The sequence below is a fragment of the Halyomorpha halys genome, unplaced genomic scaffold (assembly GCF_000696795.3).
Source record: "Halyomorpha halys isolate HHAL.00 unplaced genomic scaffold, Hhal_1.1 Scaffold251.1, whole genome shotgun sequence".
In the NCBI taxonomy this organism is placed as follows: domain Eukaryota; kingdom Metazoa; phylum Arthropoda; class Insecta; order Hemiptera; family Pentatomidae; genus Halyomorpha; species Halyomorpha halys.
The window spans coordinates 1,272,189-1,298,899 of NW_027106674.1; the positions used below are offsets into that span (position 1 = coordinate 1,272,189).

General features: G+C 31.1%; 2 protein-coding genes across 9 annotated transcripts in view; one reads left to right on the top strand and one right to left on the bottom strand.

Moving 5' to 3' along the window:
* LOC106680256 (spindle and kinetochore-associated protein 1) overlaps window positions 1-323 on the top strand; it is a 10,712-nt gene extending 10,389 nt beyond the window's left edge. For all 3 annotated transcript variants that reach the window (XM_014419815.2, XM_014419814.2, XM_067045039.1), the window contains exon 7: window positions 91-323. In XM_014419815.2, coding sequence (XP_014275301.1) covers window positions 91-245 — 155 coding nt within the window. In that variant the 3' untranslated portion in view covers window positions 246-323. The remainder of the gene's footprint in view (window positions 1-90) is intronic.
* A 1,646-nt stretch (window positions 324-1,969) lies between these two features.
* Dyrk2 (Dual-specificity tyrosine phosphorylation-regulated kinase 2) overlaps window positions 1,970-26,711 on the bottom strand; it is a 279,497-nt gene continuing 254,755 nt past the window's right edge. For all 6 annotated transcript variants that reach the window (XM_014419786.2, XM_014419784.2, XM_014419783.2 and 3 more), the window contains 10 exons: window positions 11,498-11,611; window positions 10,995-11,169; window positions 10,736-10,899; window positions 10,524-10,648; window positions 9,639-9,791; window positions 9,278-9,416; window positions 7,954-8,125; window positions 7,739-7,882; window positions 5,839-5,968; window positions 1,970-4,498 (listed from right to left, as the gene is read on the bottom strand). In XM_014419786.2, the coding sequence (XP_014275272.1) occupies window positions 4,354-4,498; window positions 5,839-5,968; window positions 7,739-7,882; window positions 7,954-8,125; window positions 9,278-9,416; window positions 9,639-9,791; window positions 10,524-10,648; window positions 10,736-10,899; window positions 10,995-11,169; window positions 11,498-11,611 (1,461 nt within the window). In that variant the 3' untranslated portion in view covers window positions 1,970-4,353. The remainder of the gene's footprint in view (window positions 4,499-5,838; window positions 5,969-7,738; window positions 7,883-7,953; window positions 8,126-9,277; window positions 9,417-9,638; window positions 9,792-10,523; window positions 10,649-10,735; window positions 10,900-10,994; window positions 11,170-11,497; window positions 11,612-26,711) is intronic.

The window sequence follows — 26,711 nt, forward strand, 5'->3', positions numbered from 1 at the left end:
ATAGAGAGAGAGAGAGAGAGAGAGAGAGAGAATATACCTGTAGATATTAATACCTGATTTCCACTTTTTTTTTTCTCAATTATTTTTCAGGAACATATTTCTGTACTGCGGAAGATCTGGACAAACTTGGAAACATTAAAATAGGGAACAAAAAGTACCTTAGCATTATCACCATGCTTCGTCATATAAAACGGATAAAAGAAGTTCGGAACATGAAAATTATATATTATGTCGCTTGTTTTTAGGTTTTATTGCTATTATAAATTATTAGATATTTTATGGATCTTATCTTTATAAAATATACATTTGTTTATTTAATAGTTTTTAATGTGTATATGTATAAATAATATAATAAATTGTTATATAAAATTTTAATATACAATTCATGCCGAAAATTAATTTCAAATTTTTATGTTCAAAATATCCTCTTAGTATACTTAAAAATTGGTAAAGGATACTTGATACCCTAAAGCTAAGTTCATTATTAAAATTTGGTATGGTCTGTAATTAGTACTTTATAAAATGGTATGAGATGTGAAATCTTTTGTAAAATGTTTATTTTTCGGTGATTACCCCACATTTTATGGTGATCTCCAAACCATTCATTTTCTAGCTTATTAGTCGGCTGACTTCTACAGGGTGGAAACTAATGGATATATGTGAAGAACCAATTGACTGTTCATAAATATAATGAACTTTTATTTCACTTTATTTAGTGAGTTGGTGCAACTCATACGTTGCTGATTTGGGTACAATACTTTGGCAAGTATAAAAATAATTTATATTATAGTGGAACTTTTCCTTTTCCACTCTGTTGAACAAAAAAGCAATAAGGGAATATGCGTTATAATAGTGATTCTGGTAGTATATTATAAATCCAGATTTGCAGGTTTCTTATGTTCAAGCATCCTGGTAATTAAACAGGAAGGACAGTCTGGGGTTCTTTAAACTTCTATAGACACAACTTGCAAGATATTGTTTGAGCTTTTTCTTCAAAAAACCCTTTGTTGATTGGGCTATAATGAATCAATTTCCAAATTTAAGATAATATTTCATTAGAAAAAAATCATGATTAAATTTGGTACTTCATAGATAAATAGGATCCTAACATCTTTAAAAACCATTATGATGCTTTATAATTAGAACAAAGGTACCTAAATTAAATTTATTTTGAAATTTTCAAAGTAAATGGCTAATTAGTTGTTGAATAAAAACATTAAAATGTTTCCTTTCCATGAGATGTTTCAATATATCAATGATTTTTTAAATAGTAGGATGGTTTGAATAAAAAGGAAAATGAAGCACTGAAATGGAAACTAATAAGTTTATTTGTTTTTTTTTTTTTGTTTCGGTTTCTATTAGAATTGATTAAACATTTCCTTTTAATGATTCAGTGTACGTATTTGATCATTTTGTTTTTATCTTTTTATTCCTACTTAAACTTATCTCATTAGATTAGTAATCTTGAATCTTAATTCTAATAACTATTTACTTCAGTTGTTTATCTGTTTTAGTTTAAAGTAATCGTTGTTTTTGCTCCCAACTCTTAGTTTAAACATATTATATTTTGAATAAAAATTTTTATTACATTTTCTCAGTTTTATAATAAGTGATCGAGTCACCATTTATTATTAATATAAAATGATTTTAAAAACTCAGAGTTTTGTCAAACTCTAACTGTCCTAGATCGAACCCTTCAGTAGGATGTAGTGACTTTTTTTTCCAATCAAATTGTTCTTTATTAAAAATATTTTAAATTTGTGTTTATTTAAGGAAGATCAATCTAGGATTCATTTCATCCTAATTGATATAAAAAAAATCTAGTCATAAATACCTGATATGAAGTAGAGCTCTCATAGGAGAAAATTTCCTAAAGAAGCTTTACCTATATTCAGACAAGTATAATAAACATTAAATTTCATAAGTTTGAGAAAAATAATTACAGTTGATGGGACAGTATACGAATATATAAACAAATCAATCAAATAAAAAGTATATTAATGAAACATAAAATAAATTGATGAAACATTAACTTCTAAGATTACTGTATGTGTAACATTGTTTGTATTTAACTTTTTTAGGTATTATGTCATATATATTTATATAGTGTACATGACAACTTCTATTTAAATATGATATGCCTATCAGTAAATAATGATATTTTCTTATTGTGTGAATTTACATTTATTTTATAAAAAGAAAACTTTCATGTTGAATCCAATGGTTCAATCACTACTTCTAAGTAATAGAAAAAAAGTATAGATTATTGCGATATCACATGACTGTCTAAAATATTTTAGGAAAAATAAATGTATGACATTCCTACAACTAAATTAACAGGAACACAATACGGAAGTGACTTAACAATTTATTAAATAATTATCAACATTAAATCTTCAATAATCAACAAATTTAGTACAAACAATAAGATCTTTAAAGTTCGTAGATTAATTACTTCAAAAAGTTCATTACGACCAGCCTAATCTTTGAGCACTTGAACTTAGCATAATTTTCTATCATACAGAATATAATTTGACAATATAATTATTATGTAACATACAATCAAATTATTTCGTTCATAAACGATATAACTTATAAAAACTATTTTGGGAAACCTGTAATACATACAGGGATTTTAAAATAAAAGTGAACTATTAATTATTTAAACAACATTCATATCAAAGAGCTCTGATACAACTTTTAAAGAAACTAAAATGTTATTAAAATAAATAACAATTAAATATTTTGTACAGCCTTCTTAAAGTAGTTATGAATGACTTATGAAAATAAGATCTAAAACTATAAAGCTATTTTATTGTTGGTACCATTTTATGAAGATACCAGTTGAAAATACTACTTAATTGTATTTTAAATGTTTTATATTTGATGGAAAATATTTAGAATACATTAAGATCCTTTCTATCAATCTATATAAAGACAGTTTCAGACAACATAGAATGTCTGCAGATATAAAATTAATCCCAAATAAAGCAGTCAAATGTACTGAAATGTTTCACTTTTTTAAAAAAATTGATTGTCAAAAGAAATATTGGTATTTATCTAAAATGATTACTCAAAAACTATGTACATTTGTATTTCATATGCACTTATTTTCATAAAACAATCACTTCTAGATATATGCTAGTTGATCCTATAGCTAATTAAAGGCTCAGTATTAAATAAAATAAATTATAATATAAAGACTCAATAGCTTATACAGTAAATTGTATCAAAGGCATATTTTTTACATAAGGATCTATTATGTCAGATTAGAGGCCAATCTCCTGCTTATTGTTAATTTTATTAGAGAATATTACAATTGTTTTAAATAAAAAGTGATCGTTTATTTCTTTTCTTTTTTTCATAAAGAAAGTAAAGGTATGTTTTCTATAATACATAAAAATATTTATGTAGATATATGACAGTAATTGTCTGCTAATATTACATGAATACACAAAATACATGATAAAAGATTTCACAGGTATGAGGACAATAAAAATATACAAAATTCACAGCTAGATTTTAATATTAACACTTATTTGAAATAATTTTATCAGAGTAAGTATCTACTGGAATCGCAATGAACAATTTGTTAGTATACACACATTTTTTTATTATTATACATTTGCATGGGTTTGGGTTTGTAAGATATATTGTCTCAAATTTAATGGGAAGGAAAATTCTTATTTCCTAAGTACATTCAATAAGGTAGGACAATATTTTTTATAAGTGGGATAATAAAGAGTTTTGACTTATCAATAATTGAATATGCAACTCCAGTAAAACATACTAAAAAAGAGAATACTGAGTAACTATGATAGTTTATCCATAATGATAGATGAAAAGGGACTAACATATAATTCTTTCCAATATAAAATATAAATCACTATGGCTTGAAGACTTGTTTTTCTCAACAAACACATTGATTATTTCAACTAAAATATACTGCCCTCAATGTTCAAAGATAATTAATTTTCAATTTTGTAAAAGGATATAGTAAATTAGACCTACAAAATATTTACTTTACCATATAAGATATATGACACTAATAGCATATCTAGTGACTAATTAAAAATTCAAATCTCGAAAATGAGACAGAGAAGGCCGTAAATATCACATCTAGACAGATAGATGTAAAACCAAAAATAACAATGGGAGGGTTTAATGGCAAGTCACTGATTTCCACACAAATAATAGGCCCTGGGGCTTATACGAAAATCTCAGCCTATAACCACCTTAATATGTACAACAAATTATTATCCTTTCCGAACTGTCAGGCTTCGAATGAGACACCAGGCTTTGGTTGCCACAGAGGACAATCATTAAGAAATATCACACATTACAAAAGAGAGATCAAAGTATTGGAGGTAAGTAAACCTCCACAGATGGTTGCTGATGAGGCCTCGCAGCTGCGCTTGCGCTCCTCCTCACTTCTCGTCCTCTCAACCAGTCGTGTCTCAATGCTTTTTCTGGACTCATCCTCTTCCGAGAATCCCAACTGCAAAGATATACATACAGATATCAACTTGGTGTATTATATTGTTAATTAATTTATTTTAGATGGAATACATGGAAATTTTCATAAGACAAAATTAAATTTCCAATAACTAAAATAGAAAATTTGTTTTTTAATAAATGGATGAACCATTGGAAATTCCAATAATCGACTATAACTCATTTACTGGATTCATGAAGCCACCAAATGGAACTGTTGGAGAATAGGGGACAAGTATAGTAATTCGTTTAATTAGACTTAGATAATTTATCTTTTTTTTATTTTTTGGCTAGGTAATATAATAATGTATTAGTGATAGGAAAACAAGATGTTAAGAGAACTTTTGATGGATGAAGCCAACGTATTCAGAATATGTATGACTTCTAAGTTGCATTTACAAAATATCAAATGGAACAAGAGTCTCATTGAAGAACTTGTTCAGCCTCAAGAATTTCTCAAATAATCAACAGCCCAATCCATGATATATGTCGTGTTTGTGACTTTTCATAAAATCTGAAAATTTAACTAGAGATTTAAACTATATTTTCATTTCAGGAAAAGTATCTGTAAACATAAATTACTTAATTTTCAACCTTTATTTAGCTGACCAGAATCAATGTTAGGGGGATGGGGCATAATTGAGGGGAGGGGAGAGGGGTTCTAATAACAGTTGAATACAAATTTTTGAACCCACATTGCTCTATTAGTCACAAGACCAATACCATCTATATCTTATCAGGTCAATTTTGTCTGTATCAACTAATTTTCTGTATCTGATTCATACAAGCTTATCCATCCCTACTTTAGGTACAGGTAAAAAAGCTCTTTTATAATCAGCAAGTTTCTTGTAAAGCATAATCAAATATTAAAACTACAGTTATTTATTTGTTGATTTAAATAGCAAGCAGAAATTTATTCAGTGACTAGCTTGTGAAAGGTTCCTTCAAATAGGAAGGAACCTTACTGGTATTTCGAAGCAAATTTTCCATATAGATGAATCCATTACGTTAGGTTTGCAAGGAAACAGAGCTACTATCAGCAGTGTTGATGTAGAATTATCTTTGGGTGTAATGGTACAAATCCTTCAACAGAAAGGAAAGAATATAATAAAAGAGACAAAAAACTGATTTTTCTGTCAATATTTCGATTTCTTTACACCCTAAAATATGTTACTTAAAATTTACATAGTGAAACGAAATTTTTAAATAAAAAATAAAAGCAAATCGTCTATGCCTATACAAAAAATAAGATATATAGAAGAATAACAAATCCACATGGTATCAAACAAAAACAGATGAGTTAAATATTTCTTTTTTTTTTTTTTAGAAAACATTTTAACTTACCAAAGACACTGAGATATGAAGTCAACAAATAGTTTGTCGTTAGAGCGAATGGCAGATGCAAGATCCCTTGAACCAGGTTTTCTTTTTCGGCCTTTACTGTTGGTAAGGCTCCTGGGGTAACCTCGGGAGTCTGAAAAAATTCAATTTATTTTTAAAACAGTTATAAATAATATAAAAATGTAAAATAAAATTAATCATTTTTTAAATTAAGAATAATCTAAGTTGTATATAAAGATAGAGTTGTGTTTTTTTTGCAAAGAAAGGAACAAGAAACAATTGATTAAATTTATTTATTCAATAAATATTGATCATTACTATTTTCATTAGTTTTTCATATTAATCTTCTTTTTCTTCTGGCACAACAGACCGTGAAGGTTCAAGGCCTTGCTGATGTACTAAGGAGATATATTGCGTGTCTCTTGACGAGGTTTTCATAGGGTGGGTCTGTCACTCCCATGCCTATTTTTGTGAGTGCCACCCATTGGCTAACGGGTCTCATAAATGCCCGGGGAGGCTGTGAGTCATTATTGTGAAATTATTTGCTTGGAGAAATCCCGGGTATAGCGGGGCTAGAACTTGCAACCTTTGGGTTGGTAGACAAGCACGCTGCCACCATCGCCCCCTTTTATACTTATCTACTATCAAAAAAATTAATTTGACTTTAAAAATATAGAATTTTTACTAAAATTTTTGGATAAAAAAACGATTGTTCAGAAGTTAGTCACACTTCTTAACATGGTGGTTGAAGAGATCCTTAAAAAAAAAATTAAACTAAAAATGAGTATTCTTGGAAATATTTGCACTTTTCATTTGTGAGAAACCAGTGAATACTATGTTAGAATTGGTAATGTTTAGATTTTCCAATAATGTTTATATTAATGAAGTTATAAACATAATAAAATCTTTAAGTAATATGGGATGTTAAAGCAACTTTTTCAATAAAATCATCTTACTGGAAACGTTACTTTATATCATGAATTTTACACTTTTCTCGAAAACACCTCAAAGGATTTTTAATTTTTTTTTTGTTTATAAAACTCCTTATTTCAATATATTGGGTAGTAAAATAAGTTCAAAGCGTTTTTCAATATTTCAATGTAATCCTCTCTCCTCGAAATATGTTTTTCAAAGTGATATATGGGTTCCTCACAATTTGAGAGAAAAGAATTTATTGGATGGTATATCCATTAGTGATTCCCTCCTGAAACGCAATGCGATCCCCCACCCACCCTATTCACCAGGCCTTGCCCCAACAGATTTTCACTTATTTCGGGCCCTTTAAAACTCTCTTAACAGGAAACACTTTATTTCACTCGAGGACGGCAAAACGCACATAGAGGAGTTCATTCCGCAAAAATCTGAGAAGTTCTGGTAGGACGGAATTAAAAAATTACCTGAACGATGGCAACATGAAATAGATCAAAATGGGTCTTATATAATTGATTAAAAATATTTACAAGAATCTGAATCTTTTTGTTGAAATCACTAGTAAAAACGCTACTAACTTATTTTACAACCTGATACAATATACAATAGTTTTCAATATCAACAGTTCTTTCCAATATTGTACAAAATTTTTAACAATAGCCCACATTTTAAGTATATGCAAGTTTGACTATGCTCAAACTATATTTCACAGGCACATGCACAGCACAGTTTTTCTGTTCTGCCAATTTGATAAATGTTTAAGAGTATATATTGTTGTTATGACAATAGTCAATGTTTTAACTTTCACTTATGTGGAAATATAGTAAGGAAATTATTGCTGTCGTAAATAGCAAAATTACTGTTTTAAAATGTACAAGAATAAATTTCAACTCAAAGTAGAGTTGTAAGTGAATGTTGTTTGATGTCTGAATGCACCACACAGATTAAAAAAGAAACATATTTTGAAAATTACCAAAAAAGAGCCTTTTTCTAGATGCCTTGAGAATTATTTCTTCTGGTGGTAGACCAAGAACTTCCATAATACAAGCCAGCTGTTCCGCTTCATTTTCTCCAGGGAAAAGGGGGTAGCCAGTATACAGCTCAGCCAAAATACAGCCTAATGGGATATATTTATTAGAAAACATTCTATTTTATTATTATTAGAAAATTATTAACAACATTACTCACCAAGGCTCCACATATCTATTGGAGTTCCATATGGGAGTCCTAGGAGAACTTCTGGGCTACGATAAAACCGAGATTGAATATAAGTATAGACTCGCTGGTCAGCATAACATGAGCTGCCAAAGTCGATCACTTTGATTGAAGTACTGCCTCTTTCTTTTAACAATATATTTTCCTAATAAAAAAAGATAACAAAGATAATGATGTTAAGAAAGAAAATTTAAATACATATATACTATAAAATATGCAAATTTATGTTTAATTGTCTTGTTTTAGTACCTCACATAAGATAATTTGTCAGGTAAAGGACCCCATCTTTTTTATAGTAATATAATATAGTATAAGATTAATTTAATGATATTGAAGAAATATTAAGCTACATTAATATGCTTTGAAAAAAAGCCAACAATACTTAAAGTGCATAGAGAGAGGTTTGGAAGGAGGTATTTAATAATAATATAAAGATAACTTCCAATTTTTCAATTAGATTTCATATTTTAGGGATGCTCATTGTCATATTGGACTTAACAGCCTATAAAAAGTTTCTGTTATATAATATAAAACATTGTTGGCTTAACATGTTTATGAAGTATTATTTTTTCTTTTAAATCTACTTATACTTGAAAAATATCAAACAAATCATCATGTAAAATAATGAATCTGAAGCCAATAAATGAATACAGGTTATTCTCCTCTTTTATGATTGAACGTTACAGCTGACTAGGGCTAAATAAATATTTTTAAACAGTAATGAGGTGATCTATTTTGTTTGATCACTCCTTAGTCGTACAAGTCATGCCCTAGTTTAAAATGTTTTTCCTAAAATTGATATCACAAAAACCATTACATTAAATGTGTGGCTACAGAAAATTATCAAGACAATAAAAGGTAAAAGAATTTAAATACTCAACTCAATTTTTTAAACTAATTTTGATATCTAAATAACACCGAATTCGGTTAGTGACTGGAATGATAGAGTCAGATTTTAAGGTTTATGGTGACTAGCCAGAGATAATTTCTTAGAACAATAATTTCAGTTCTCGAGGGATTGAACTAATAATTGCTTATTCTATAAGCCACTCAGGTACCATAATCAGGCTAAGGGGGCCCTCATCTGTACAGTTGGAATAAATATTAAGGAGTCAAGAATCAAAATGAATTAATGCAATTATAATAGGGATGTCATCAACCACTATATCAAATAGGCAATGCAGTTTAAAGATTAATTGAAAGAAATTTAGGTAGGTATCAAAAACCTGTTTCATATTAATATTTTTAATAAGATAAACTCAAAAAATGTACAATGAGGGATAAAAGCTTCACTTACAGGTTTGAGATCACAATGGATTATGTTTTCCCTTGCAAGGAGTCTAAGACAATGCACAAGTGACTGCGCAAACTTCCTTATAAGAACTAAACTGAAACCCTGATAATTGTTCTTCTTTATCAGTTCATAAAGATTCAAGCTGAAACACAAAGGTTATATACATGACTTAATTGAAATAAATAAATTTCTAAATATTTTAAAACTTAAACACAAAAATCTTTCAGAATATTGGTAACTCAAGTTTGTTGAGGCGGCTAATAAATAATACAATTTAAAACATGAGGTAAAGGTGCCACTACATTATGATTGCAAAATTCTTTGTAACTAATAGTGATTAATATTGTAAAGTTCATGAACTTACTTCATTAATTCAAATGCAATGCATAAGTGATTCCTAAAATAAAAGTAGTCTAACATGTGAACGACATTATGACTGGCATCCTGATCCTTTTTTCTTAAATGGTCAAGTATCCTCACCTCTATGAGGGCTTGATGGTGAAACCTTTTCTTATTTCTAGAACATAAAAATAAAGCTAGATTAAGTTTTTTTGTACATTTTGTTTTACTTGTCATCAATCTGGACTGCTGATTAACTCAGTAAGGAAACAGAAATATAGTTAATTCTTTTAAGAAGTAAATTAGTATAAAAAATGCCACATCTTGATAAGTTATATTATTTATTGAATTGTTATGAAATAGATTATCAAATATTGTACTTTCTCTCCAGTATATCTGGAAAATGGAAGGGAAATTCATAATGAAACAGAGAGTAGGTTTTCAGATTATTAGAAGATAATTCAAAATGAGGGTAATATTTTTGGGAAGTACTGTTCCCAATATTTAAATTTGGTGATGATACATATCATTTAAAATAGAAGCATTCAATTCCTTGAATCCTGGTTTGAGGCAAGCTTTAAAAAATATACAATGACAGAAGAAGCAAGACGCTAGTTCCTGCTGTTTTTGTGAATTTTGCTAAGACAAAACATGAAGGGGTATTAGGGTAGAAAGTGAGAAAAAATGAACAGATTACAATCAGGGTAGTTGAGCTACAGTTAACTTGGAAAAAATCAATGAACTTAGACATTTTTATTATGTATTAAAAATGTTACAGATTTAAAACAGTTCGATATATAACTAAAGAATATATAGCATTTTATAAATTCTATTATAGATATATATATTTTATATGAATACAGTACATCAATTGTAGTACAAATTGAAACAAAAATATAGTGACCATTACCTAATAATTTTTATGGCTACATGTTGATTGGTTTTATGATCAAGGGCTCTGATCACTTGTCCAAAACTTCCTTTACCGATAACTTCAAGGATTTCGTAACGGTAACATATGTGATCATGCAATATCTGTAAAATATGAAATATCGATCAAAACATTTCAATAAAATTTATAATAGACGTCATTTAGTTTTTTAAAGAGGTCACCTGGTTTACCTTATAGTAGCTGCCATTATCATCATCAAACCCACAATTCTGTAAAAGACTTTCATTTCCATGAATTTTACAGGCATCCAGGCCAAGATACCATATTTCATCATAATCTTGTATTTCACTTCTCTCATACTCACTTAACCGACTTCCATAGTACTTAACAGCCTCTGAACAATAAACATTTTTTTTTTAGAATAATTTATTTTCCCTAAAATAACAAATAATGTCAATATATTGGTCCATGAAAGTCAAAACAATTTACCATGAGGTGTGAGAGGGAGAAGTCTTCCATGGGGATCATATTTTGGGACTGTTGGGCTAGGTGGAAGACTGTTGTTGTTATTTGCATTATTATTGTGTATTGTTGTATTATTGTTAAGAGAAGGATTACCAGCTGGCGGCAACTGCGCTCTGATCAGCTTCTTCAAAGCCGGTAGCTACAATTTAAATTAAATAGCATTATATTCTTTTAATATGATGTCTAAATTTTATAAACCTAAGTAATTTAAATAAATAAAATTAATATCCAGTGTTTCAATTGTAATTGAATTAAACCACAATAAAGAAAATAATTGTAGTACATTTTTAAAAATAGAAGTTAAAATCACTTATAATTCACTCATCATATATCTTAAATATACTTAAATTAAAAAAAAAAAAAAAACCCTAAAATAAACAGTTCTTTTAGAATGTGTAAAACTAATTAAAATTGAGAATGACTCGTTGATTGCTTTTCAATCACTGTAATATAATAACTTGGCTTACCTCTTGGGCAGAGCTCTTAGCTGGCATTGCATTGCTGATTTTGTTTGAGCTCGGCAGCCCCTTAGTAATCCCGTTGTACCTGGACAGTGCTGTCTTGCTTGTATGTACTGGGCTCTGAAAAATATTATAAACATAGAATTAATTATAGAAATAATGAAATAAATTAATATATATATATATAATAATACATTTGGACACAGATATTAGTAAAAATGCACTGTTTAAAATAGATATAAAAGGGAGTACTGAAATTACCACTCACACACAACAACCAGGTTTTCTTCCCAACCCATTAGTCAATTCACAACTAATTAAACAGAAAATGAAGTTTCTGCCAATGTAAGATTGGAATCCAGGCTTAGTAGTTGGTTACCCACTCAATAACCCCCATTTTTCTTATAATTTAGAGATAAATGCTAGGAGGAACTAGTACCCACTAAGACAAGGCTTGATTTTTTTTTTTAAGTTCAAAAAAATCTAATTGTGCTTAGTGTGTTTTTGTTAGGGACGCCATTATATATTTTTTTCGGCCAAGACTCCCTATATAGGCGAGCCTATATTGCCTAACCATGGTTGGGGTCAAAATTTTTTATATTGTGGGACCGCCGCTCAATGAAAAAAGTCAACGCTCCAGGCCGGATTCGATCCGGGACCGCCAATAGTCTTAACTACTGAGCAACGGGCGGCTCATTTTTTTTTTTTTTTTAAATTTCACCAAAATCTTGTGTGGTATCTACTAACAGTAATTTGAAGGATGAACAACATAATTGCGACTAAAACCCGAAAACCTAAGATATTCGCTAATATCTTTAAAAAAATACTACTGTACGATAAAAATTGATAAATCTTTTTTAAAAATATACAATAGTATAAATTTCCATAAATTATAGCTCTCACAGAGTTTTTTATGTTCGATAATTCCCATGATACAGTTTTTCAAAAAACTAATTTTTTTTCAAACTAACGAAAAATCAAGATTTTTGAATTATATAAATGTCATGGAAACAGTAACTAACGATAATATTCATTAGAAACGTTTTTACGGTATAAAACCATTTATGCGTTGTTTGATTGGTTAATTTTAACTAAACTGTATTAGACTTGGACAGAATAGCCTACAAATTTTCAAGAGGATGTGAGTCTGTAAAATTATATTTTAAGGTATGGTCGATTTTTCTTGATGATGGCCGAATGGAAACGATGGACATGTCTAGTTGATAATAAAGAGAGTTGAGACTTAGGAAAATATTACAATATTTTTGTTGAATAAATTTTATAAACGTATAGGAAGTTGTGATTGTTTATGATAACACTAATTTACAAGAATCACAATTAAAATTATAAAAATTATCATCATTCTAGAGGAATTAGAACAAATTTGAAAAAAAAAAAAATCTGAGAGAATATTTTTGTTACATCAGTGTATTTAAAAAATCGAGTATATAAAAAGGTTTTTAAATAATGTAACTAAGAGGATTTGTGAATAGATCCAGTTGGTTTTGTGACGTATGGCGTTGCTCAACTCGATTGTCGGTTAACAGCACAGGGTAAAAAAAAAATTAGTTGTACCTAGAAAAATAATTTTTAAATATTTAACATAATCGTTCATAAACAGGGCTAGAAATGAACTTAAATTCGATAAAGATACCATTCTAGAGCTTTATCATCTCACATTTTCTTTATTTTGCACAAGTTTTCTGTAGGTATTCTAATAGGTGTCAAATCGCACGACCATATGCGGCAATTTTGCTTATTAACAAACCCGTTAAGCCAAAAATGCGCCTCATCGCTGAACACAATTTTACAGAATGCGCTTCGTCAAGAACAGCCGCGGTGCCCATATGCCCGAAATCATTTTCAAATGTTAATGTCACGTATTGATCTTTCGAATAAAAAAAAAATTTTGATTACAATTTAATTTTTTGTGTTATTTTTTACAATTTCAAGTTCTATCGGGCTTAAAAAAACACCCTATATAAAACTTCAAATATTGGTGTAGGGGTTCAGCCATTTACGTCCTACCAAAATGGTTTCGCCATTTCCTTCCATTGCCAAAAAAAAGGTTGTGATCCACTGCTTCAGACACACTGGTACGTGTTTTTGATCGGGGGAACAAGTCCGGTAAGTGGGCCTAGTGGTCCTTTTTGCCAACCCCTGGCGGCTACCCGAGTTGCCGCCACGTACTAACTAACCAAGGTGGTGAGAGGAGTGCCAAAAAATGAATGTTAGCTGTACCAGGTGGGAATCGAACCCAGAACGTTCCGAACCGAGCGCACTGGGACCTGCACCCCAACCCGCACGGCCGTCACGTCCCTTGCATACATGATACATGATAGAGTATGTTTGTAACAGTCATTTTCCGTTAAAAGAAAATTTTATGTTTCATTTTTTAGGCTTATTTATGGAATAGTTTTAAAAGAGGCAAAAATAGGAGTGAAAGATAGAGTAATATGGGTACCTAAGAAATAGAATATCTTTTGATGATGAGTGTGGAACCAACCATAAGGTCGCGATTAGATCAGAGCCACACCACCTTCTTTGGTAGGAAGTCCCTTCATTTCGTCAAGGATTTCTTTCCGATGAAATCCTGGTGAGTTAATGGATAAAAAGAACTAACGTTCAGCTCGTCTTTTATTGTGAGAAGGGTATTGCTTAAGTCGATTTATTTAAGATATCTTCAAAATTCATTAGCATTTTCTGTGGCATTATTTTCCGACGTACTTCTTGTAAAGATGTAACCAGTATAATTTTTTGTTTTCAAGGTTTTTTTCCTTTTTCTTTTCTATTGTGAACTGAATTTATATGGTCAATGTAGTTTTTGATGTGGCAGTAGAAAATTCATGTAGGAATTCTCACGTTGGTTTGTTGAGTAAAAAGCTTTGAAAAATGAATACATAGTCTAATAAGAACGCTCTTCATTATAGTTTAAGATTTCATTTATAATTAAATTTATTTGTTCTACTAATTATATGCAGGGACATCGTCACGGATAGAGTGGGGTGTGTCATTCCCCACAATAATTAAAACCTCAAAAAGTTTTAAAATTTGAGATTCGAGGTACTTTCAACTGTAATAATTGTGGAAAAACAATTCCACAATTATTAAACTAAAAATTGCTTATAAACACATTTAGTGTGGTCCAGTTTCCAACAATATTTAGTAAAATAGTAAATTTCAAATCTTACGTAATTGGGAAACATGAATAAAATATTTTATTCTTTTATTACTGAAAGTAAAGTTTTTTTTTTTTTAAATAAAAATTCTACACCAAAAACTTATAAAGTTTACTTAAAAATCAGTAGTTTCAATAAAATTGAACTTATCTACATGAGATGATCCAAAAATAAAGATGTTTTAGTAGCTGATCGTGGATATTTTACGAGGTGGAGGTTGGGTGTGCCGTCAGTGAAGAACTAAAATAAATAAAACTTACTTATTAGTTCCCAAGTTTTGACCAGAATTTCAGGCCTTCATTAGGACAAAGAACAAAAAACAATACAGCAATCATAATGATTATAAGGGAAAAATAAAATAACAAAAAGATAACAGATAATAAATAAAAGTACATAAGCAGTATAGAAGAAAAAGATTAGTATAAGTATTACTAGAAAATAAAAAGTAAATGAGAATATAGTAATGTTAAAATTATGAAAGAAGGGAGAAAAAGAAAATAATAAACTAATATAGATTATTTTCTTCTTTCATAATTTTAACATTACTGTATTTTTCTTTAATACTACTTATATACCTATATTATCTGTATCTTGTTAAATTTTTTTTGTTCTTGACCCTGATGAAGGCTTGAAATTCTGGCCGAAACTTTGGCACTAATAAATAAGTTTTCTTTATTCCTCTTCTGCACTGGCGGCACCCACAACAATTTCTTCCTCGTATAATATCCAGGGTCAACTATTAAAATAAATCTTGTGAGTAAAGGTGGTTTTCGGTTACTGTCAAGGTTGTCAATTACTCCTTCACCTAAACGAGAAACAAAAATTAAGGAAAACAACTTTTATTTTGGAGAACCGGCACCTTCAAAAACTGAACGACTAATAAATTAATTTTGGAAAATATCTGATACAAGTGAAAGATTAGCTGGAAGTAGATACGCGAACATTAGCAATATCAAGTAGAGTAGGATCTCAATAAACAAACAGCAGAGAATGGTGGGCTGTATAAACTTGGTCAAGGATAAGTGAGAGAATATAATGAAGAATTTCGATACAATATAGTGGGCGAGTTGGACTTTTCAAGCCAGTCTTTGATTTGGATGACTAAGCGCTGAGTGATGTAAACCAGCTGTTTGGCGAGGATAATAACGTTATTAAGGATTCACATAACTATCCCTGCCTCACAGCTGTTTCATAATTGAAAGTGTTAAATCAATAATAATTTGGAAAAGTGAACTATTTGCCATGCCTAGGAGAGGATCAGGCGCCATTCAAATGTAACAAGTATCAACAACAATGGCAATATCTCTATCTTGGGTATAGTTTTATTTTCTAACATAACCCAGTTCTTCTCCAGCGCACTTAAGTCTCGAATTTTCGATGACATTGGGTAATTTTTTTTTTCATGGAGAAAATGAAATTTACGACGGTTCATATCGTCTTAACCACTTTTTTGATCCGACGCCCCCTAAAGGCATAAATCATTAAAAGATATTTTGAGGTTTTGGTGATTTGTGCGCAAGCCTACTGAATTTTTTTTTTCAATATTTATTTATTGCTATTTACAGTTGTACATTATAATACATTTAGTAAATCTAATCTAAGTTAAATTGGAGTGTTACAGGTGTGTAGAGAAACTACCCATTGGTAGCACTTTAATGACATTAGATGGTCTCGTGGCCATCTTCTTTTCAGGCGCCTCAGAGGATTATCAGGAATGGAAGAGGATGCAATATTAGAAACTAGGGGGTTTGAGTGGTTAGAGGGTTTATAATGGAATGGAAGGAGTGATATCTGGTTCGGACTAGATCGGTTACATAGGGAACATTAACCTACTGAATTTAAAAATAGAAAAAAATCATAGATAAAAATTACAATGCAAATAGTTCTCAATTACGTTTGATTCAACAACATTCTATTATACGGTAACAGAATAGTTTAAAATAGCTTTTATAACATGGCTTTAGTTTTTTATTTAATTAATTCATTATAGTTTTAGCAATTGAATATTTACAATGCATTTTTTTATAGTAGTTGTTAATTTTTTAATAATGCATTAGTTGTTGACCGAGGGATTATATGAGATGGTTGAGGTGCGGTCAGTGAACACAAATAAATAAAAAAACTTTTTTGGTCTTCACAGACCGCTCCCTAAAACCATTTTTTCATATGCTGTTAATTTTAGTTTTTACAACCGTTTTTAATGTTGTTGTTGATTTTAAGTTTGTTTATATTATTATATAACATTATTTGTAATATTTTAGATTAAACTATATCTATGTAAAATGCAATTCTAGTAACGATAAAAATTTTAACAATGTTTAACATGTTTTGAGGTAGGCTCTATTTGCATATAACAGTAACGATAAAAAAAATATATTGTATAAATATATAAAATATTTTTCTCCATTATTTACTGGAAAAACTAAAATAATCATGTAATAATCGATGCAACTCCGAGTTCCTTTACGTTTCTGTGAGTTAAATAAATTGTTCCTAATGGTTTCTTTCTGTTTCGTTGCTGGATATTAGTGTAGATATAGTAAAACTATTATCTAATTTCATTACCTACTTTCGTTTATACATGCATAAAACACTTTCTCTATAAGCTTATTTTTTAAAAACTGTTCGTCCCGTAGAGTAAAATCTGTAACGACAAATCATTAGCCCCGTTATATAAGTAATTACTTACTGTGGGGTTCAAAAGGAACCTTTAGTAGCCCAACCATGAATAAAAATGAAAACAAAAGAAACGAGGAGCCGAATTTTGTTATTGTTGTATTTTAAAATAAGTGAACATAATAAAGGAAAACAAAATGCAGAAAAATATACAACTAGAAAAAAAAGAAAGAACAAAGCAAACTTAAAACTATTACAAAAATTAAATGAAGATTGAAGAAAACCGAAAAAAATTTTTATCACCGATAATTGATGGGGCCCCGGTTGTGGTTGTCTTGAGTAGATGTTCTCGTGGATGTAGATCAACAAAAGGACGTACGTCCGCCCGGACTAGCGCAGCCCTAGCTAAAATGATGAAGACGACGGAGGTGGCCATCCTCCACAGAGGATTCCTCTCCAGAATCCTGGCAACTACGAGTGCGTTTTGAGGAGGCGATGGAGCCGATATGTGACGTTATCAAGTCATTTGTTAATTTGCAGCATAAAAAACAACAGAGAGCGGATTTGTTTTGTTTTTATAGCATCTGCCACATAATCGATTAATGATCATGGCCGCAACACCTAACAAGTAGAAATCTCCAAAAAAAGTATAATCTGGAAAATGTAACTATCTTAAAAGGAAGGAAGGTCATATATATAAAAATAAAAAGGGAGATAAAAATAGTGAACAAGGTATACTGTTCCATTTATTTGGCAAAGGTTTTTTTTATAGTTGAACAAAGCTGACTATATATAATTGCAAAGGGTCCTAGAAAATTCAAACAATTCGTTGGGAACTGATACAGACACAAGGCAGAAACCGAGCGTACAACGGTGGAATTCTATGAATAACGTCCCTGATATTAAAGTGAATGCTGCGCCCTAAGAAGAAAGACAAGGCTACGCAGCTTTCCAACAATAAAATGATCTCGATGTGGGTATGGAAATTAGAACTGAAAGATGCAGTTAGGAGTTAGGTAACACGGGGTAGGTTCTAGGCACCTGTCACTAGAGCACCACAGCACCACCTGTTCACACTAAGGCCACAGCCACCAGTATCTATTCCAAAGACTTAATACTTCGGCCCAAATTAATACAAACAAATTATAGCATGAAACTTGAATATTAGCGAAGTTAAATTACTTAGTAATAATAACCATTGGCAATGTGCAATATATATTAAACACCCTTAAAACCTGAATTTGACGGCCTGGTTGCTTACGATCAAAAACTCATTCCTAGATCCTTTTGAAATTCAAGAAACATTTTTAATCTGCTTTGGCTTCTTTTGTAGATCGCTAAAGAATACTTATTTTAAAGTTAAAACTAAGTGAAACTAAACCTTCTGTTATAAAACTATATAAAATGAAGCCCCTGTTGAAGATGTTGATGAAGACAGACCTGAATTCAGTGAATTATCCAAATTCACATATGCGATTAATCAGTAGTGCTGCCTATTTGTGGGTATTTTTTTGGGGCACGGACTGATACAATTTTTTATTCGAGTTACCGTCCAAAACCCTACTGCTGATGAGGTGAATAAAAACTTTGAATCAAATTGATTTAAAGATCAGAAATAATTAAAACAATAAACTTATATATTGTTGATGTTTTCCTACCTATCGTCATTACATTTGGAAGATTGACATGTCGCGACAGTAGACTGTCAAGAGGTATACATAGGGCAGTTAAACGTGGCAGTTAATACGACTGTCAGTCCATTGAAATTACTTGTACTATCAACTATCACGTCAGATCCAGTTCGTCAATACTTATGGCAGTAAAAGATGTCATGTAAAAGACTGTCGAACAGTTACACCCTGATAGTGGCTGCCACTTTTGTCGCAAGGCGTATAGATGTGATAGTTAACGTGACAGTAGCTTCATTGTATCACTTGTACTATTAACTATCACACCAGAGCTAATGCGGCAGAACAATCATACAGCTATAGTAATAACGATTCTTCGAGAGCGGGTAAAGTGGCGGATATTTGTCGGGTAAAATGGGAATTTTCTAGGTGCTAAGCGGGTAATTTTTGGTCCAGTGAATCGGCAGCACTGTTGATTAGACAATTCTTATATTTGTCAGTAGGAGTGGCATGCACATTCATTGTGCGGCATGCTGCAACTGTTAAACCCGTGTAGCCAAAAGCAAGATAGGACGTAAATAAATAACTGAAACTTTTATCACCAAATCGTATGAGAAAGAGTCCGAGGGTAGTAAAATTAATTAATTAAAAAAAAAAAAAAAAGCTAAGGCATTCAGATTTGAAGATGGATTCTAATAATTTTTATGAAATATTATCGATAGTAATATATATTTCAGTTATTATTGGCCCAACTCCATAGCGTTTACTTATGGCTTTAATATAAAGGACTAAACATATTAAATCAAGAGCCTGTTATGAAGAAGGGACAGTAAGGAGGAGGAAAGCAATTAATGGAACAGCACCTGTTGGGCTAAGGTCACAGCCAGTCGTATCTGTACCAAATATTTTATATTTCGGTCCAACCTAATACAAACAAATTATACAATGAAACTTCAATATTAGCGAAGTTAAATTACTTAATAATAATAATAATAATAATCAATCGCAATATATAATATATATTTAAAATCCTTCAAAACATTAATTAAACGGCCTGGTTGGATAGATCAAAAACTCTTCCCTAGATCCTTTTGAAATCCAAGAAATATTTTGAATATGTTTGTTTGGTCCTTTGTTGAGTCTTATTATTAATTTTTTTTTAAATCAAGTGAAAAAAAAATTCTGTTTTAGTATTGTGTTATGAGGGTTTATTATCAATATTTTTACTGACATATTAACTACTTATGTATGTTCACAATATTAATAAAAATTAATGAATTAATTAATAAAAATCGCTACAGTAAATACATTTAAAGTAGAATAAAATTTTTTAACTATTTTTTACTGGAAAAGTTATAATAAACATTTTTGTTCTTATTTTTTTAAATTTTCAAATCCTCTTTATTTTTATATATAGTTACAAATACAAAATAGATATATATATACACAACTTTACATAACTTAAATTAAAAAAAAAAATAAATAAAAACGAAGATGTTCATTATGATAACTTATTATTTTACTTCATTCTTGTATTAGTAGATTTCTACTTGTGTTGAGGCAAACGAAAATTCTCGGTGGTTCTGAGGTGGGGGGAGGTTCTGGCCACTCCCTACAAAACGTTTTTTCTATGATGGTGAGAACAGCATGTTTCTTCACTCAATATTTGACCAATTCCATACCGTTAACTTATAGTTGTAATATACCGACTAAATATATTACATTATGAGTCTGCCATGAAGAAGAAGGGACCGTAAAGAGGAGAATAACAATAATGGAGGCAGAGGAGTGCAGTGACCCGTCGCTCGGCGAACAAAGAAGAAAGTGATGGCCCTAACAGTACAACTAGCTCTAGGCCCCTCCTCCACCTGTTGACAAACAGTAACCTCCTTCAATCTTATTCTCTCCAGCCATCGAGTATTAAATAACCGCAATTCGTACATTATATTGACAAATTATAATAGGTTCAAACAACAACATGCTATTTTAGTTAATAAAAGTCTGCTTTACTTAAGCTCGAACCACCGATAAATAGAAAAAAATGTTTGTACGGAAAACAATAAGCATTATATTATGTTTAATATAATAACTAATGTGAACCTAATTTAATGAATATTATATCTTCGATGCAAGATCAAAGTGGCCCATCGTGGGTTTCGGCGAATTTTAACGATGTTTTATATTAGAAGATTATTAGTTCATAATGTATAATTAATGAAGAACAATGGCTCGTCTGGCGTTCAGAAAAGCTTCTTCAACATAGTGCGAAAAATATTCATTCTACACCAACGTTTTGCATCACTTTACAGGACCAAGTAAAACACGATACATTGCTAATTGTGATAGGACATAAGAACAAACATTTAGGTGGAAAAGTTATAGGGAAGAATAAAAACCTAAAAGGACGGTAATAAAGAAATTATATAAAATAGAACGAAGGAAATTAAAAGAATGTATTTATAGTAGATCGTGGATACAGTACGAGAAGATGGTCCGGGATGCGGTCAGCAGAAATTAACACAAATAAGTTTAATTTATTTTATTCATGCCGACGTTTCGGCCTAAATTTTAGGCCTTCGTCAAAGTCAAAAATATAACAACAATAAATAAAAACAGAAAACATACTAACAGTATATCATGAAAATTAAAAAGATTACAAATAATACTCTAACAAGGTAATTTATAATACATAGTAAGAATTCATCCAAGAGATAAGTACAAAAAATGTTTATAATGAAGAATATAAAATTAACAAATAAATAAAATTTGTATACATGAAACACCAAACAGTGCTTAATGTAATAATAAAAAATGAAAGTAACATAATTAAAAATGTGTGGAAGAAACGATATAAATGATACAATGAGAGGAATTAAAACATATAGGTAAAATTAACAAAATAAAAAAGTTATATGAATCAGAAATTAAAACGAAGTAAGTAGTATAACTAAAATTAAATTAAAACGATATGAATAAAATTAATAGAATAAATAATAATATTCAGTAATGAATTATGTAATAATTATAATGAATAATAAATACAATGAACTTCTATTATTCATTACTTTATATACTATTAATTTGATTTGAATTCTTTTAATTTATTACTTTCTATATTATAAGGTTTAGATCTTGTTTTAGCCCTGATGAACCCCTGCAAAATAGAGCGAAACCTTGGTGAACAATAAATAGTTATCGCTCTATACTGACTGCCACCAGGATCCTCATTTCTTGGTTGTTTTTTTTAATATCTTCACGATGCCAAACTACACCTCACTAAATATGTGACGTCACTTAATTATAATAACAAAACCATCAATCGACTTATATCGAAATTAAAATTATTATTAGCTGAAACCATAGTTCAAACAGACTGGTTACAGACATTTTCAGATACGCCACCACTTTGGCATGCGATGATGGAATAATAGGTCATCTTTATCTACAATGAATTAGAAGCTGTAATTCAAATCCTACATTGATTAGAAGCATAAATGCTTCAAATCTACAGCCCGGGAATTGTGATTAAATGATTTTTAAAAGAAAACGACCTTTAAATGAAAATTACAGCATAATTAAAATTCGTTTGCATGTAGGTTAGGGTGGGAAAACCCCGAGTTTTGTAGGGATGTGATCAGAATGATTCGTTTATTATAAAGAGTTGATTTAGCAGAAGGTACTGATCGCTCTCACTGAGTAAAAAAAGTACAGATGATGACGCTATGACGAGATGTCCTGATTTAGTAAAAAGTGTAACCTAGATCATTCACTAAATATTTATCAACGGCTGTTACACATCTCGTTTCGTTAAGGGCAGTGGTTCCAACAGGTGCTACCACAGCATAGAATTGTTTTATCGTTAATATTTGTCTATGTTAGAGTGTTTTATCAAAATTTTAACAGGAAAATACACTATAAAAATGCTTAATTTCTTAGAAACTAAATACTCTTTGTTTTAAGTCAGGTGGGGAGGGGGAAGGGGCATGTATGGTTCAATGTTAGAGGTCCGCGGACTTCTAAGTGTTGGGAACCAACGGTTAAGGGCAAACTAGAGTTTTTTACCGGGCGACATTTATTCTGTTATGAATTACTAGTTGACTAATAAACTGAACTGTTTAGTAGCCACTGGTAGGTAGATTTTTACTTGGTGCGCAGATCACTTCCCTATTACATATCTTACTAATCTGTAGTGAAAGTTTCTTTTTAACCCAAAGCTTGGGACATATTCCAAAATTGTTACCTTTAGAGCTACTAGGTATAAGAAGAAGAATGTTGAAGGAATGGAAGAGAACCCTAGAATATTGTGTTGCTTTCATATTATCGTGATAAGGTTTGTGGCTAGGAATGTGTTACAAAATCCATAATGAACTTTTAAATTAATAAAAGACGTTTTTATCTTTTAATAAAATGAGAATAACGAGTTTCAATGAACTTTCCACATTAATTCATTAGTGTTGTCTATTTATTATTGAATTTATTGGCCTAATTTTTCTAGGTCGATATAGTGTTAAGATTAGCTACAACTGGATTTAGCTAATAGCTCTAAGCCAATGAGAAGAGAGGAACCGAAGGGATAAAGAGAGACGTGCGACCGGAGCTAGGCAGTGAACTAGGTGCTCCTAATTCTCGCTCCCTGGATCAGTCGATCGGCCTTGCAACTTAAGAAAATCTTTCAGCTGAGCTGTCAATAATGTCCTCAATATAGGCATCCCTTTGTATCGTCCACAATGCACCCCATGATGGTGTCGAAAAGGCATGGGGTATAAGCCACTCATTCATACCTAAATAATTTCTTTTTTGGGGTCACATAATTCAAGTCTGTAATGGTAAGGAAATGATACACTTTAACAAATGAATCGCTAATTTTTCATTTCACCAATGCATACTTTGGAGAGCATGAAATACCTTAAATATTGCATATAAATTAGTTGGCGTGACAGGTACTGGTTCTGCTTTAACATTTTTTATTCTTACATCCTTGAGGTAGATTGAAGTCTGAATTAATGTTTCTCTACTCACTTTCCTTTCCGTTTACATTTATTAATTTAAACTTTATAATATTTTACGTAAACGTAACATAAGTGATATGAAAGGGAAATAAAATCTATGATGTGAAGTGACCTTTAAGCTTACAGAGATTAGTCTGTTATTTTAAATATTATGATTGGAGTGTTAAGAACCAACAACTCCCATCTCTACAATCAGGAAAGTTGGAAAATTTGCATTCCTCCCAGTCGTTGCGCCTCTTTTCCTCCCTTGTCTATTCAGAAGGATTTCGGTATTTCAATCCACCTCTTTTCCACTGGGTTATGTGGTAAGAACTTGATGGGTTGTAATCCTACGCCAAACATATGCTCTGAGGTCATTGTTTTTCGTTGCATCCCCCGACAGAACTAACTCCCGCATTGTGACACACCATCATTAGGTTAAGATGTTTTGACAGGGTTGCCCTTGAGTGTGATCGGAATATTTCTTAAAATAGCATTGCTGTAAAATATTTCAAGATCTAGGGCAGCGGTTCCCAACGTATTCACCACGGCATCCTTTTAGGGCTAAAAATATTTCGCGGCACCCCTCTTGGGATAAACCAAATTCCCGGCACCCCTGTCGAGCTAAAAACAATTAATGTCGTAACAATTATCATTAGAGCGGTTGAGAATCTAGGAAAAGAAGAAAACCCAGTGCAAAGTAAATGATGAAATGCACAGTATTTTTTGATATTGTAATTCTAATTTTTTTTTCTTTTTGTTTTGTATTAATATTTTGAGAAAGTGTCATTCGCTAGCAGCGCCCACAGATGTGGGGAATGAGATTACAATTTACTCCTCAGGCATGCATTAGCCGATCTAAATTGTTGAAGAAAGCACTGTTTAACCTTGGAAGGATGATAATAGCATCCTCACTACAAGGAATCACTTCAACACATTAGTCACCCATTTGGCCAGAGTGTTTTCCTCGAACGGCTCTATCAACTTCACAAGAATTCCTTAACATTCTTGTTACGCTGCTATTTAGAATGATCATTTTGTTTCTGTCTTATGGGATATTCGTAAGAACTTAGTAACAAGTTAAAATAAATTAAGAATTTTTGAATCATAGCAATTTTCGTGTGGGAATTCATTTGAGGATACGATAAAATTAGCTAATCAAGGTGTTGTATTTTTTTTTTTTTACTGAAATAGAAAAACCATACGCAGGCTATCGTCAGAGCAAGAATCCTAATTAAGAAAAAATAGCTGGAAAATCAAAGAAAAGATGAAGCCCGCGATCACTTCGAAACAGAGAGAGGCATTCTAAATAAAGAAGAGTAAAAATAACATTTCTATATTAGTTCATTTGACTGAATGCGAGTAAATAACCAGCCAGTACTGAATGTAGGGCAACCTGACTCAGAAGTAGCTAACGAAACTGGCGTGCAGAAGATGGCGCAACAAATACTGAGGATTTCACTTTTACATAACTGATAAGGACCGCCGGCCGAACAAGATCAATGCAACGGCCACAACAATCTGTTGAGTGTGTCCCTTGTGTCACTGGGGTCGGGTTGCCCCATCAGGTCTGTCCAACAACAGGGGTACCAGTGTTCTGTACACACTTGCTGTTCCAAACCGAACGGTGTAATAGTAGAAGGTTAATCGGATCGAAAATTAAATAAAGCCGTAAGAGGTAACATGTAGGAAACTGCCATAGCAAGGAGGGCATGCCAGATGAAGAAGTACACTTTGCCAGTTTTTGCTACACCAAAGATCAGCAAAATATATTTCTTATTATCAGCAAATAAAGGTATAGCCTGAATGCAGGCTAGATATAGATCTACAATCAGGCCAAAGAGGGAGCAACATTTTTTCCAAGTGAAATGTATCGTTAAAATTAGAAAGGTAATAGTAAGTCCCGGATTTGTGACATTCCTAAAATAAACTGAACAGGTAGCAGGAGGGAAGTGAACTTTTGAATACTGGTAGATTAGTCGCATGGCATCTGGTAGATACCAAAGGAACAATTTTGACTGTGGTTAGTGTCGCTTCAACGGAGAACACCCTCCATTTCTGCTATCCTAGCAGGTAGCCATCTGCTCTCGTTTCATTTCCTTCCAGTCAAGAAATTTAACTTCTACATTAAATTTCAACATATTTCAATACAACATATTTATTTTATATGTTCCTATAAACTTAAAAAAAATTGAGAACAGGGATGATTTTATTGATTAGTAGTCAAAAAGAAAAAAATACCGTATTTGGCAAATTCCTGTATGTATTAAATCATCTACGCTTAAAGTTTTCAATAAAATGTTTTCATAAATGGATTGATCTAATTTAGAAATATAGTTAAAGAGAAGTCTTGTAGTCTCTTAAACAAAATAATCATTTAATTTATGAAATTATATTTAATTTTCTTTCCCCCAAATATTATATGCTGCTGTGCTGATTTTAAAGAGGGAATAACTTCAAGATTTTGAAATCTTTCAGAAAGGACAGGAATATGCAAAAATTGAACATTAGGAATTTTTAATGAGGTGTAGATAGTTGACCGTAGGTTACTGATTGGAGAAGATGGACCTGAGTTTCAGGTCGAAACGTCGGCATAAATAAATATTTTTTGTTTTTTTATGTTGTTTCTTTGCTGACCGCACCCTCTCCCCTCCCCCCTCCCATCTTCTCCAATTAGGAATTTTTAAGCATTCAAATTTTAGTGTTTTTTTTTTTTCTGGCTTACTCAAAACCTATTTTTGGTAAACATTCCATCACTAAAATAATACATTCCATTGTTTCAATTATACAATGCAATTAAACGGTCACT